Below are 15,015 nucleotides of genomic sequence, written 5' to 3' on the forward strand. Positions count from 1 at the left end.
ACCTTTTTGTAGTAGACTGTGCACTTCTAACATTTCCATCTTGGACCTGCTCCTCAGTCCAAATATCAGAGGGTGTCACATTCTCAGGTTTTGTAAACAACACCCCGTTTTATGATCACCGTGCTGCACGCCCCCTGTTTTTTTTTTCTCGAGAAATCTCAAAGTGTGCCTGTCCACCAAATCTCAGAAATGATTTTGTCATTAGCCTACCTTAGTGGACTGGAGAAATAGGTGGTAGCTAACCCCGGCTCAATCCGCGAGGAAATGATGAGTCTGTTTGAAAACACATTGACCTAGTTAATGTAAAATTGTAAAATTGGCAACTTGTTGTTAAAGGTTTAATTCGAATACAGCATATAATACTTTGCAAAAGTACTTACACTGAAGTTAAATGTAGTCGCCATTGCAGGTGCATGTTGCTGCCACTTTCTGGTTCCTCTAGAACCAAACACATTTAAATTTTTTTTAAAAATGTGCTAATCAAATCGGATTATTGGGAATTGGCGACTCTTCGTTGTAGCACCTCATCACATTGCAGGTTTCCCTGCTGAGATACATGGTGGTCATTTACATTTTGTCCCCCATCAGCCTCCCCCGCTCCACCCTATGGTATCAGCGTCTTGGAGTGCGTGCGCGACTCTATGGTGCTGGCCTGGAAGCAGCCAACATTCATCGGCGGCGCCGATATCACCGGATACTTTGTAGATTACCGCGAGGTCATTGACGGAGTGCCCGGAAAGTGGCATGAGGCCAACATTAGAGCTGTCACGGAGAGGGCCTACCGGGTGAGCTCATATCCGATGTGGTCCTCAATGCAAGTCCATCGCGCTTTCTACGAATCGTCATCTTCTTCTTCTTTGCTCTCCAGGTGTCTGACCTGAGGGAAAACAAGAAGTACCAGTTCCAGGTGCGAGCAGCCAATATGGCAGGGGTTGGCATCCCATCCCTGCCGAGCGACACCTTCCTGTGCGAGGAGTGGACGATTGCGGTTCCCGGTAAGATTTTCAAAAAGCTGAATGTGTGCATCAACAAATTAATCCGTGTGAATGAAACTCGATGGCCGTGTGATGTGTGGAGGAAATAACGTGTAGCCACAATTGCCAGTCTTGGCAAAAAGTGCCAAAAATATATTTCCATTCTGGGTTGAATGATAAATGAAATCAATGCGACCAATGGATTATTTTCCCAATCATCTAATTTGAGGCTCATTCATTTCTGCAAAATTTCTGGACACCTGCTCTGCACCCCAGGGCCTCCTCACGATCTCCAGATCAGAGAAGTGCGCAGTGACTCCGTGGTGCTGCTGTGGAAAACACCGGTGTACCAGGGCCGGGATCCTGTCAACGGGTTCTACGTTGACATGAAGGAGGCGGATGCGCCGACGGAATCATGGCGAGGGGTCAACACCATGGCGACCGAGAACACGTTCTTCAAGGTCAGCGACGTTTGCGCTCGACGTTTCCAAACGCGATGACAGCACTTGTAATGAAGGATTTCTGCCGCGATGCAGATTAAGAACCTGAAGGAGGGGCAGACGTTCGTGTTCCGTGTGCGCGCTCAGAATCAGGCCGGCGTTGGAAAAAGCTCAGATGTCACAGAGCCGGTCCAGGCGCTGACCAAACCTGGTAGGAGGGAGAAGAAATGAGAGGAGTTCAGATCAAACTTCATTGCAATACCTTTTTTTTTTTGTTTGTTTTCGAGGCACCAAGGAGATTGTCGTGGACGTGGATGATGACGGGGTCATCTCCCTCAACTTCGAGTGCGCCGATCTTACCCCTGACTCCAAATTCGTGTGGTCTAAGAATTACGAGGAGATTCCAGATTCATCTCGCGTGACTATGGAGACAAAGGGGAACAAGTACGATTCCAGTAGAATTCTCCTTGCTGACTCTCTGTATCTTTAACCAGTTACCTCAAAACAATGTTCTCCCCTGCAGGTCAAAGGTCGTTTTCAACTCTCCCGGGGAAGAGGACATTGGGATATACTCTTGCTTTGTCACACACACCGATGGCGCTTCCTCAAGCTACACGCTCTCTGAAGAAGGTAAAAAAAATCCCAACACGAAGGATTAAAATGAAAACTTGTTTCCAGGATAAGATTCTACTTTGAAAACCTCTCTTTCACAGAACTGAAGAAGCTCCTGGTAATAAGCCACGATCACAAATTCCCCAGTAAGTATATCAGCGGCGAGTCGAGATCAAATCCGTCAAATCCAGGACTTGACGCTCGCTCTCTCTTTGCTGTACATCAGTTATTCCCCTAAAGTCTGACTTGGCGGTGGAGCTACTGGAGAAGGGCAGAGTTCGTTTTTGGCTGCAGGCGGAGAAAATGACCTCCAACGGCAAAATTGACTATGTCTTCAATGACAACGTTCTCTCTCAAGGGGAGGTTAGTGAACAACACAAGAAATGAAACCCAGGTTTGATTGGGTTTTTTTGTAAATTTCATTTCTGCTTTTATTTTGAAGAAATACAAGATGAGCTTTGACAACAACACCGGTGTGATAGAGATGGTTATGGAGTCTCTGACCGCATCTGATGAAGGCACCTTCACCTTCCAACTTCAGGATGGGAAAGCAACAAACCAATCCAGCTTGGTCCTCATTGGGGATGGTATTTCTTCTCAAAGATATATTGATTTAATTTGATGCATCTATCATTTAGGGTAATTAAATCCAATATAAAATACCCTTATTGGGAATAAACCTTCCAATGATCCAATAATGGGTCTCTGGTTGGCTTCCTACAAGGGGGCCTTGCTGTGTGGAGTCTCTATGTTCTGCATGGGGTTCCTCCAGGTTCTCCTGTTTCCTTCCATGGTCCAAAAACATGCAGGAGGTTCATTGGAGACCCTGAATTGTCCAGACTTTTGACTGAAAGGTTGAATGGCTATATGTCTCTTTATGATGTATGATTGACAGCAGATGGTTGCATGTCTCCAGGACCCCGGTCACCCTTTGTGCAGGATAAGAGGTGTAAAAAATGAATGACTGAATGAATGATCCATTAATCTGAAAGCTAGTCAGCATTACATTAACATTATCCTCACATGTTTTCAGGTGTATTGATATCAAACGTGATACGAGTAAAGTTCATCGTCACTCCTCTTTTTTTTTTTTTTTTTTTTGGCAGTGTTTAAAAACCTGCAGAAGGAATCAGAGTTCCAGAGGAAAGAATGGTTCAGAAAACAAGGTATTGCATTTCTTCACAGGGTGTTCAGATTTTACATTGAATGTTCATTTTTCAGGATGTGTCTCAGTTCCTAACAGCCACATCTCCATCAGGTCCCCACTTCATTGAATATTTGGGCTATGAGGTGACACCAGAGTGCTGTGTTGTGCTTAAGTGTAAGGTGAGCCCAACCTTTGTTTTGGTTTTTTTTTGTTTGTTTTTTGGCATGAGGTGAAAGAGTGAGTGAATAGTTGTATGTCTCTACACAACGTGTGGGATTGATGGAGTTCGTGGGACATCCAGCGACCTCTGAGCTTCTTCCAACCCCATGTTGTCCAATTTCCAATCAACATACAGCAGAGGAATTGGAGAAATTGCCAAGATGTGTGAATGAGTGAGTGAATGGTTATTTGGCTAAATGTGCAAGTGAATGAGTGAGTGAATGGTTAATTATGTCTATATGATGAGTGAATGAATGAGTAAATAGTTGTTTGTCTCCATGTGACGGACCGGTGACCAGTCCAAGGTCAACCTCATCCAATGACAGCTCCGATATAGGTAATGAACAAATGAATATTTTAAGTACTCCTCTTGTTTTTTTTGCGTTGTAGGTTGGAAACATGAAGAAGGAAACCTCAGCAGTTTGGTACAAGGACGGACACGAGATCAAGGCGGATGAGCACCTGGGCTTCACAGAGGGAGTTCTGAAACTGGAAATAGCTGAGGTGTGAAAGGAAGAAGGAAAAAAAACAGCATATACAAGTTGATCATATGTGTATATATGTACCTTTATGTGTTTACTCTATCTCTGTATTCTTTTGTCCTCACTCAGCTCTCATAACATCTGCACTCCCAAAACATTGTCGCATCACCCTTCCTAGCTCTTTCCGTCTGTTCCTTGTCTCTTTAGTGTCTTGTCACCTCTCACGTCGCCGTTGTCGTCTGTCTCGGCGGCGCCAACTCACAGCCACCGGGCCGCTCCGATAACAAATAAACGTGTTGTCACATGTGTCCCATTTCAGCGCAGCTCACCCGCAGACACAGCGGTCACGGCCCACGATGCGGAGAGCTGGAGAGCCGTAAAAGTTGGGATCAGTTATCAGTTGCCAGCATAAGTGTCCAGTTTTGCCTGCGAATGCTATTTTTTTTTCTATCAGCGTCTGCTTGTTTACGTTGTTGGATTTTTTTTTTTTTTTTTGCTTTTGTGGTATATATGTATACATATGTATGTGTGTCCTCTGCAGCACCCATAGCAGAATAGAAAAGCTCTGCCTTTTCGGACGTACTGTGTACAATTCATACTTTTAGACATGATGTGGGTGACGTCTGGACAATCTTGGCCGTCGTATTTGATGGATGTTCTTTCCGTCAGATTTCCAAGAAAGATGCCGGCGTGTACGAGGTGGTTCTGAAGGACGACAGGGGAAAGGACACTTCCACGCTGAGCTTGATTGATCAAGGTGACCCGCTAGGAGATCCCAGGTTTTGGAAATTATATGGCAGCAGCAGCATAACATACAAAGAACAGACAGTGACAAAATAAAATGAAATGAAATAAAATAAAATAAAATAAAATAAAATAAAATAAAATAAAATAAAATAAAATAAAATCTGTAAGTATAAATGTGTCATCTAAAAATGTCTATATATTTACTTAAAATACAGTAGGAAATAAAAGCAATGTGCAAAGTGGCAATGTCGCAATGTGAAGTCAGTAGCGCAGTTAATGATCAAAGTGTGTTTTCATGGGTTATGGCATGGAGTACGAAGATGTTCACTGTTGTTAAATCAACTCTCTCTTGAAGGTTTCAAAGATCTGATGAACGAGGTGTTTGGCTTCATCGGTAAGGAAAATGAAACCAGGACAGTGCTATTCCAAGTGCTTGATTTTATCGTTCTTATTCGCTGACGTCTGTGTGTGCGATGGCAGCCAATTCCTCGACCCCGCTCAAGATCACAAGCACCGAGGAAGGAATACGAATCTACACCTTTGTCAGCTACTACAATGATTTGCTCCAAGTAACATGGCATTACAAGTACGCCCCCGATCAATATATTAACATGTGTATGCAATTCTCATACCATTGCAATTATAATGCAGATCATGCCGACGTGTTTAAATTGCAACGTTCCCGACAGGGACTCGGCCATCGCCTTCTCCGACCGCCTGAAGAGCGGTGTGGTGGGAGAGCAGCTGTGGCTGCAGATCACGGATCCCACGGAGAAGGACATGGGCAAGTACGCCATTGAGTTCAACGATGGAAAGGGCGGCTTGAGGAGGACGGTGGAGCTCGCCGGTCAAGGTGAGATGATGGGGTTCCTGTGAATACCGGAGAGCTCTCCAGAGGGTACGGGATGGGTGGGGGTCATGGAACACCTGGGCACCTCTAAGTTTCTTCAAATTGCCTAGGTGTGTGAATGAATGAATGAATGAATGAATGAATGAATGGATGGATGGATGGATGGATGGATGGATGGATGGATGAATGGATGGATGGATGAATGAACAAGTGCTTGTGAAAACTGGTGTCGTCTGTCGGTTTTCATGCACAAGGTACTTGAAATACATAATTCTACTTTAGTATCACAGGCTTACGGATTTATTTCTTTGTAAAGTCTTTTCTTTTCTTCTTCTTATCATTATTATGCTAATTCTTTGTTAATAACTTGATATCATCAGAATCATTTCCAGCTGACATTTCTGATTTTTTTTTAAATTTATTCAAAAGTTCATTTGTAATGTTTAATTTCTAAAATGTTCCACTCTCACCTATTGGACATGTTGTTGTTCAAGCCCCTCACAGATGTTTTCCTCTTGTTTTTCAGCGTATGACGACGCTTTCGCAGAATTCCAAAGACTCAAGTAAGTTACCGGCCATCAGGGCTTATTGTTATTTACTTCAGTTGTCCACAATCTCAGTGGCAGCCACGGAAACCATCACTCCCACAGCACTGTGTCATTGTCTCAAATAAACAACCTTTCAATTTGTTGTTTGTCTTACGAGAGGGGAAACAAGGGGGTCGAGTGTTTTGCTTCTTATTTTAACTTTCGTTTCCCCTTTTTGATCCTCAGAGCCGCTGCGATCGCAGAGAGAAGTGAGTAACAGATGTTTAATAGTGTCCCCAGGCTCTGGTGTGGATGCAACATGACAGAAACCCTTGTTTGATTTTTTTTTTTTTTTTTTTAATTTTTATCTATTACTAAGCACTGCATGTCAAAGAAGGAGAGGAGGTGGAAATGCAAGAGTCTGGGACTGAGAGTAGGGACTTTGAATATTGGGACTATGAAAGGAAAAGGTAGAGAGTTGGTCGACATGATGCAGAGAAGGAAGGTGGATATAGTGTGTGTCCAGGAGTCCAGGTGGAAAGGTAGTAAGGCTAGAAGCTTAGGAGCAGGATTTAAGTTGTACTATCATGGTACTGACAAGAGAAGAAATGGAGTACAGTACGAGTTATCTTAAAGGAGGAGTTTGTTAGGTAATGTTCTTGAGGGGAAAAGAATGCCAGATAGACTTGTGAGTCTGAAATTGGAAATTGAAGGTGTGATGCTCAATGTTGTTAGTGGCTATGCCCCACAGGTGGGATGTGAGTTTGAAGAGAAGGAGGAGTTCTGGAATGAGTTAGATGAAGTGATGCAGAATATCACCAGAGATGAGAGAATAGTAATTGGTTCAGCCTTCAATGGACATGGTGAAGGCAATAGAGGAGATGAAGAAGTCATAGGCAGATTTGGTATACAGGATAGGAATGCAGAGGGACAGATGGTGGTAGATTTTGTAAAGAGGGTGGAAATGGCTGTAGTGATCACCTTTTTCCAGAAAAAAAAAGGAACATAGGATCACTTATAAGAGCAGAGGTAGGACCACAAAGGTAGACTACGTCTTGTATAGACGAGGTAACCTGAAAGAGATCAGTGACTGCAAAGTAGTTGTAGGTGAGAGTGTAGCCAGACAGCATAGGATGGTGGTTTGTAGGACAAGTCTGGTGACAAGGAAGATCAAGAGGACAAAGGCAGAGCAGAGGACAAAGTGGTGGAAGCTGAAAAGGGAGGAGGGTTGTATAGTTTTCAGGGTGGAATTGAGAAAGGCTCTGGGTGGTCAGGAAGAGCTTCCACATGATTGGACAACAACAGCTAGTGTTATTAGGGAGACAGGTAGGAGAGTACTTGGTGCATCATCTGGAACAAAAGTAGATAAGGAGACCTGGAGGTGGAATAAGGAAGTGTAGTAGTATATACAGAGTAAGCAGTTAGCAAAAAAGAAGTGGGATACTGAGAACAGGCAGGAGTACAGTAAGATACAATGTAAGGCAAAGATAGAAGTAGCAAAGGCAAAAAAAAAGGGTGAACAATGACTTGTATGCTCGGCTGGACACTAAGGAGGGAGAAAACGATCTATACAGGTTGGCGAAACAGAGAGATAATTATGGAAAGGATGTACAACAGGTCTGGATGATTAAGGATAGAGATGGAAATGTATTGACTTTCTTCCACACACAGACTTTTATATTAAAAATCCATTTATCTCCACCAAGACTCAAAAACAAGTAAAATGTGTGATCTATATACATATTTTTTTTCTTTGATTTCCTTTTTGCATCCACCTTTCCCTTCTGTTTCAGGTCGCGCTCGGGTGGCTGGAGGTCTGCCAGATGTTGTGACCATACAGGATGGCAAGGTGAACTATCGCAACCAACGCTAGCATGAAAGAAAGAACGCGTCCCCTTAAATGTTCCTCACGAGAACACTTAGCTGTATTATATCCCTGCTTTTGTTTGATAATTACACATGTGACGGATTTCAGGCTCTCAATCTCACCTGCAATATTTCGGGTGACCCCGTGCCAGAGGTCACCTGGCTGAAGAACGACAAGGAGCTCACGTCCGACGATCACTGCATCCTGAAGTTCGCCTCGGGCAAGTTCGCCAGCTTCACCATCACCGCCGTGAACGCCTCGGACACCGGCAAGTACAGCATCTTCGTGAAGAACAAGTACGGGACGGAGAGCGGGGACTTCACCGTAAGTGTCTTCAACCCTGAAGAGGCGGGCGGCAAGAAAAAGTAAAAGCGGGCCAACTCTCTTAGTAAATATGTATAAAGGGAAAAAAAAGACAAAAAAAAAAACACTGAGGACGGTTAAAGTTGCGGAAGAAAAGATTTGGGGACGTTTGTTTGCATAGGGATTAGCCAACTAAAGCGGTGCTAAACAGTCTAAGTAAGGCTAAAAGGCAATTAAGCAGGGTGCTATCAGCTATAACTCAATCTGATTTCCCATTTTCAAAGAGCAACAAAGAAAGTGTCATGTAAAGAGCCATGCCAAATGCAGCGGGACAAACCCTGAGGGAGATCTCCCGGTGGATTTGGACGTCTCTATTATCCACATGCGTCTTATCCCATTTTCTCCAGCAATGACCCCTGTCATGGTCAAAAGCACGATGTTAAGATCGGCAAATTTAATCTTCTCTTGCTTCTGTATCATGCCATTGAGACGCCCGTTTTAAGAATCAACAGCCCGTAGTTACATTTTCTCCACGAAAACCCGAGACTGCCTTTCCTGGTGTTAGATGACCAATATTAACAAAACAATAAAACCACACAGCTGGGTATAGAAACCTGGCATGAGTCTGAAAATTGTAGAAAATGAGGTAAAACGCGGTCTTGTTTTTTTTTTCCGTGAATGCTATAACTGTGGAATGACATCCACTGCCTCCCTCCCTCTCCATGTTGTCGCGTCCGCATTGATCACCATGGTTACGGTTTCTGTTGTCGTCTGTTCCGGATGTAGCCTCTACCTGTGATGACGATAATAATAACAATGTCACTTAAGTGGAAGATTGTAAAGTCACTTGATGCATCACTTCTTATCCCCTGTGTCTGGAGACTAATAAAAACAAGCATGGACTTCCTCCACTTCCTCACTGAGTTGTCTCACTTTGGTTTGAACCCTCCACCCATGACCTTCTCCTTTATCCACTCTCTTTACAGTTACTTTGTCCCCCTTTTTTTAATTTTACTCCCAATCCTGGTTTCTGTACACTTGGACCCCCTGAAGACCCACCACTGCATGGATACGACATCTCTGCTGAACCCCAACCGCAATCCCAGCACTTCCTTAATACCAGCACCTGAAGCCAGTCGTATTTTTCGGTGTCCCAGAGAGCAGACAGAATAGCAATAACATGACTTCCACCTTTCGGGTTCTAAATGGAGAATCAAGAACGAAATGGGCTTCTTATCTTCCTGCTCCTCGGATACGCTGTATGGATCATGCTTGCGGGCAATTTTACATGCACGCTAAATCCTGTTAAGAGCATGTGGATCAGCAGGTCCACATCTCTATTCAGGTTCACTGACTGGAAAGTATGAATGACATAGGGCCAAGCATGTTTTTTTTGGAGCAAGCTGAGATTTAAAGAGACAAAGTCCTGACTAATTATGAGAGCAGGCACTCGGGTCCGGCCCGAACAGTGTGTCTCCTTCACAGCTTTGGTTTGAGGCATCAACAAAAGATTGTATCAGGTTGAATCATGTGGTGTGAGGGAACCAGATACTCGGTCACAGTTTCATCAAACCACATGAGGCCTCCTCAGGACGAGGATTGCAAGAAAGTGGTGTTAACCTCTTGGTCACACTTTGGAAAGTGAGACAGGGGGTGATGAACGACCATTTACGGATGACTGATAAATCCAAGATGGGATGTGTCTAAGGAAGGAAACAGTAAGTTTTTACTAAAAGGGATTGAAATGTTACATTTAACTATTAATAGCATTAGAACACCTTTGGGACAATGGAGGCCATCTATCTCTGGGCGTGTTCCACAGATGTTTGGACTTCCTGACCGCAGTGGATGACGATCTCTGCAAATGGGCGCACACGTCTTTATATTCTTGCCTGTTTACAATCAAACTGAGAGTTAAAAGGTCAAAGTGAACATTGCGTTAACAGCAATTCAGTGGCTACAGGATGTCTTAGCTGCACGCCCCCTAAAAGAGTCAATGAGAGACAGTTTAAGACAGGCCCTGTAATAAAACAGCAACATTTTACGTGAACAATTCATTAATATATTTAATTTATTAAATTTAGATGACATTAATCAATTGTGTGATTATATATATGTTATAATGAACATATATATATACACACAATCATTCTAATCATTTGGAGCAGAGGAGTCTCTTTTATATATGATGTGGTACAATTATGTAATAATGTATCACATACTGCAGATACAGTATTTGCTATAAGAATGCTCGTAGAGAAGTAGAGAGAAGGAGGGAGCTGCACTGTGCCTTTGTAGATCTAGAAAAAAGGATACGAAATGGTGCAGATAAATGGACGATGGAACTGTATGAGGGGGGGATGCGCAGAGGACTATATTAGGCTGGTCCAGGACATGTATGCCATCTGTGAGACAGTGGTGAGGTGTGATAGAGAAGTTCAAGATGGAGGTGCGACTACTCTAGGGGTCGCCTCTGAGCCTCTTCTTGTTTGCAGTGGTGATGGACAGGCTGACAGATGAGGTTAGACAGGAACCTCCATAGACCATGATGTTTGCAGATGACGTGATCTATAGTGTGAGCAGGGAGCAGGTGGAGGAAAATCAAGAGAGGTGGAGGTTAGCTCTGGAAAGGAGAGAGATGAGGGTTGCAGCAAGATAGAATACACATGTGTGAATGAGAGGAACCCAAGTGAAACAGTGAGGCTACAGGGAGAGGAAATAAAGAAGCGGAAGAGTAGTGGAAACTAGACTCAGAGCCGAAGTCAGCATTTTTGAACAGCAGTATGGCTTCATGCCTAGAAAGACTACTACAGATGCAGTATGTGCTATGAGAATGCTAATAGGGAAGTACAGAGAAGGCCAGAGGGAGCTGCATTGTATTTTGTAGACCTAGAAAAGGCATATGACAGGGTGCCAAGAGAGGAGCTCTGGTATTGTATGAAGAAATCTGGAGTTGCAGAGTATGTTAGACTGGTGCAGGACATGTATGCTCGCTGTGAGACAGTGGTGCAGTGTGCTGTAGGGGTAACAGAGAAGTTCAAGAAGGAGGTGGGACTCCATCAGGGATCAGCTCTGAGCCCCTTCTTGTTTGCAGTGGTGATGGACAGGCTGACAGATGAGATTAGACAGGAATCTCCATGGACCATGATGTTTGCAGATAACATTCTGATCCGTCGTGAGAGCAGAGAACAGGTTGAGGAAACTCTAGAGAGGTGGAGGTATGCGCTGGAAAGAGTGGAATGAAAGTTAGTCACAGAAAGACAGAGTATATGTGTGTCAATGAGAGCGACTCAGGTGGAACGGTGAGGCTCCAGGGAGTGGGGATCAAGAAGTTGGAGGATTTCAGGGACTTGGGGTCAACAGTCCAGAGCAGTGGTGAGGGTGGAGAAGAGGTGAAGAAACATGTTCAAGTGGGTTGGAACGGGTGAAGAAAAGTGTCCGGAGTGGTAAAAGAGCATCAGCCAGGATGAAAAGGAAAGGTGTACAAGACAGTGGTGAGACCAGCAATGCTGTATGCTTTGGAGACAGAGGCACGGAGGAAAAGAAAGGAAGGAGAGCAGGAGGTAGCAGACATAAAGATGTTGATTGTGTTTTTGGGAGTAACAAGAATCAGGAATAACTTCATCAGAGGGCCAGCACATATTAGATTCGGAGATAAGCACAGAGCCGCCAGACTGAGATGGTTCGGTCATGTGCAGAGGAGGGATGGTGAATACATTGTTAGAAGGATGCAAGGGTTGGAACAGCGAAGCAAGGGGTCAAGAGGAAGACCAGAGAGTAGATTTATGGATGTAGTGAACGAGTTACCGGTAGTTGGTGTGAGAGAAGAGGATCCAGACAACAGGGTTGGGTGAAGGAGGTTGGGAGCAGCCAAAAGGTAAAGAATATTAATTTCATATATGGAAGCCATCTTGTACTGCTAGCCTTCACCTCCAAAGCAGTAAAATGAGCAGTTATAAAAGGGAATAACACGCATGCCCTTCCAGCAATTTCAGGAAGAAATGCCCTGATTAATCCAGATTTAGATGAAATGGAGGCATTTTAGTTAATTCTACTTTTATAATGTTGCAGTCAACTGGACTGCTTTGGCATTAACTGTTAGTTGTGACCCCTTTTAACACCTGGGTAAGTAGCAGGCTTCCCTCTGATAATTCTGATTTCGGAGCTGATACAATCTGATGGCGTGTTTATTTTCTTTTTTTCCATCTCAGTTGGAGGTCATAGAGGAGACACCTGACTCAGGAGTGACTTCATATTTGACTGATGCGGAGGGAAACGTTGTCTACGGTTCAAAGAGCCCAAAAGAAAAGACAAAATCGGCAGTCACTGGAACTGCAAAAAACAAGAGAAAAGGTATATATATATATATATATATATATATATATATATATATAAAAAACATCAAAATCATCATCATCATCCCCGTGACTTTGTCTTGTACTTGTTTGCAGCATCTGAAGCTAGAATAAATTCCTCAGAAAAGATGGCAGAAACTCAGGAGAAGAAGGAGGAAAGTGAGGAGGTGATGGATGAAAAGCTTGTGGGTAAAGGTGAAGTGTCACAGGATGAAGCTGGAGGAGCTGCTGAACAGCCAGCAGATGAGAAATCGGTGGAGCCGCAGACTGAGGCGCCGCAGCAACCTGCACCGAATGCGGAGACAGAAACGACGCAGCAAAACTAAGCATTGCCTGATGGAATTTTGCAGAAAAGCGTGGGGTTATAAGATTTACTCTGATATATAGATGGTGGTTCTGATTTAGAGTGTAGAATCACGGACGTGCAGACACGTCTCCTCACCTGCTGTAGAGACATCAGGCTGGTTGTCAAATACAGACTCTCACTTCTCGGCGTACTACTTGCCTGCCGGTCATTTAGTTTTCTTTATATTTTAACTTTTATAGAAACTGAGACATTTTTAGTGGCCTTATGTAACAGTCAGATCTGCTCACTGTTGATGGTCAACTACAAGTCATATACAGGACTGACTCAGAAAATTAGAATATTGTTATAAAGTTATTTTATCTTCTGTAATGCAATTAAATAAACAAAAAATACTTTTTCATGATAATCTGATATTTTGAGATAGGATTTTTATAGAAACGGGGACATTTTTTAGTAGACTTATGTAACAGTCAGATCTGCTCACTGTTGATGGTCAATTACAAGTCATATACAGGACTGTCTCAAAAAATTACAATATTGTGATAAAGTTATTTTATCTTCTGTAATGCAATTAAAAAAAACAAAAATTACTTTTTCACAATATTCTAATATTTTGAGATAGGATTTTTGAGTTTTCTTATGATGTAAGCCATAATCAGCAATATCAAAATAATAAAAGGCTTGCAATATTTCACTTGATTTGTAATGAATCAAGAATGTATGACATTTTTGTGTTTTTGTAATTGCAGTACAGAAGAACTTTATCACAATATTTGAATTTTCTGAGACAGTCCTGTGTACTGACATTACACTTTTTACTACTTCTCCTACAAATTAAATAACTTGTTAACCGCGTGTTAACTGTTCAAAATCACAGTTTATATTTTATGGCCTCTTTGTTGTTTTGCTGTTTTCCTTACCGCGTGCATCTCTTTCATCTCTCTCTGATTAAAGACAAGATATGTGTTTTTAAAAAGGTTGACAGCGATCAGAGGGGTGAGTGGGAGGAGACGGGGAGACATTCTTGGAGAGAAATCAGGCAGAAATGATTAAAGTTAAGAAGTTTTTACGAGTCCACTGAGGACAGCAGAGAGGAGACACAGTCGGTGCACCGCTAGAACAACTCCTGATCTAACGGTGAATTTGTGGGTATTGTATTATATCACTGTTGATTAATACGCTGTTCAATAGCAGTGTGAGGCTGATTCTGTCCCCTTACTTCTATTTTTTGTAATATCATCTTCGATTTCCGAGGATTGAAAATGGATTTCTTTTCCCTGTCAGTTTGTAAGACTCCCTGTTAGCCCATTGCCCTCCTGCGCAGGACACAGATTCAGTCTCGCCCCAATAACAGGCCTATTGAACTGACCTGGAGGCAAATCCGCTGAAATCCTCACCCACCTGCTGGGATGTTGCTCTTATCTGACAGCCAGATGGATGAACAGGGAGGTAAAACAGTAAATTACAAGATTAATGAGGGCACGTTTCACTCCAGAGCCTGTTTCTAGTCATGAATATATCACAAAGCATAATTAATTGAACTTTCCCAATGTCTACATGAATGTTCTGTTAGCTATGAGAACACATGTCTTTTTAAGTGATTACACCAATGTTCTGTGTTCCTGCAGAACGGATACCTATCCTCTTCTCACGAGATGATCTGTCTTGATATAAAGCAGGTTTCTGACCTCACACATTTTCTGTGAGATAAACAATTACATCTTAAGGAAAGAAGGGAACCTATGAATTAAACTGGCATAAATTACCCAGATAAATGGAAAACAGACCTTTTGGTCATTTGTTTATTTGTTTGCTGCAAGGCTTCGTTAGGTTCAGACATCATCACCTACAGGTCTCCGCCAGCCTGCTAACTGCAAGTGTAACCTACACTTGGCTGGTTTTATTTTTCCCAAATTTCTGATTGTTTAGGCCTGATGCATCCTTAACCCTCATATTATGTTAAGGGTCAATTTGACCCATTTCACCCATTGACCCAAAGGGTCAAATTGACCCTTAACATAATATGAGGGTTAACCCAACCGTTTCACTCTTTCACCCTGCAAACCTACAGCATCACTTTAACACTGGGATAGATTTACATTAAACAAAAAACACCAACATGTGGCGTTTGACCTCATTGGGGCTATTTCATGGGTATATTCATTTGTTGATGAACTAATGATTT

At 42.9% G+C, this 15,015-nt stretch overlaps 1 protein-coding gene across 13 annotated transcripts in view; it reads left to right on the forward strand.

Moving 5' to 3' along the window:
• The window catches only part of myom1b (myomesin 1b), a 29,511-nt gene extending 15,488 nt beyond the window's left edge, over positions 1-14,023 (forward strand). For 8 of the 13 annotated variants that reach the window (XM_086151012.1, XM_086151013.1, XM_086151019.1 and 5 more), the window contains 23 exons: positions 589-785; positions 869-995; positions 1,251-1,435; positions 1,511-1,625; positions 1,702-1,858; positions 1,938-2,044; positions 2,128-2,172; positions 2,253-2,389; positions 2,469-2,613; positions 3,133-3,192; positions 3,285-3,352; positions 3,783-3,896; positions 4,194-4,256; positions 4,544-4,631; positions 4,977-5,015; positions 5,102-5,207; positions 5,311-5,474; positions 5,998-6,034; positions 6,245-6,267; positions 7,792-7,847; positions 7,974-8,189; positions 12,380-12,521; positions 12,620-14,023. In XM_086151012.1, the coding sequence (XP_086007138.1) occupies positions 589-785; positions 869-995; positions 1,251-1,435; positions 1,511-1,625; positions 1,702-1,858; positions 1,938-2,044; positions 2,128-2,172; positions 2,253-2,389; positions 2,469-2,613; positions 3,133-3,192; positions 3,285-3,352; positions 3,783-3,896; positions 4,194-4,256; positions 4,544-4,631; positions 4,977-5,015; positions 5,102-5,207; positions 5,311-5,474; positions 5,998-6,034; positions 6,245-6,267; positions 7,792-7,847; positions 7,974-8,189; positions 12,380-12,521; positions 12,620-12,849 (2,621 nt within the window). In that variant the 3' untranslated portion in view covers positions 12,850-14,023. Of the gene's footprint in view, positions 1-588; positions 786-868; positions 996-1,250; positions 1,436-1,510; positions 1,626-1,701; positions 1,859-1,937; positions 2,045-2,127; positions 2,173-2,252; positions 2,390-2,468; positions 2,614-3,132; positions 3,193-3,284; positions 3,353-3,782; positions 3,897-4,193; positions 4,257-4,543; positions 4,632-4,976; positions 5,016-5,101; positions 5,208-5,310; positions 5,475-5,997; positions 6,035-6,244; positions 6,268-7,791; positions 7,848-7,973; positions 9,084-12,379; positions 12,522-12,619 lie in introns of those variants that run through there. The other 5 variants (XM_086151021.1, XM_086151010.1, XM_086151011.1 and 2 more) reach the window with 2 other exon arrangements.
• Positions 14,024-15,015: the final 992 nt, after the last annotated feature.

Source organism: Fistularia commersonii, chromosome 8 (genome assembly GCF_037954325.1).
Source record: "Fistularia commersonii isolate RoL2024-O1a breed Wild chromosome 8, RoL_Fcom_v1.0, whole genome shotgun sequence".
Taxonomy (NCBI): Eukaryota; Metazoa; Chordata; class Actinopteri; order Syngnathiformes; family Fistulariidae; genus Fistularia; species Fistularia commersonii.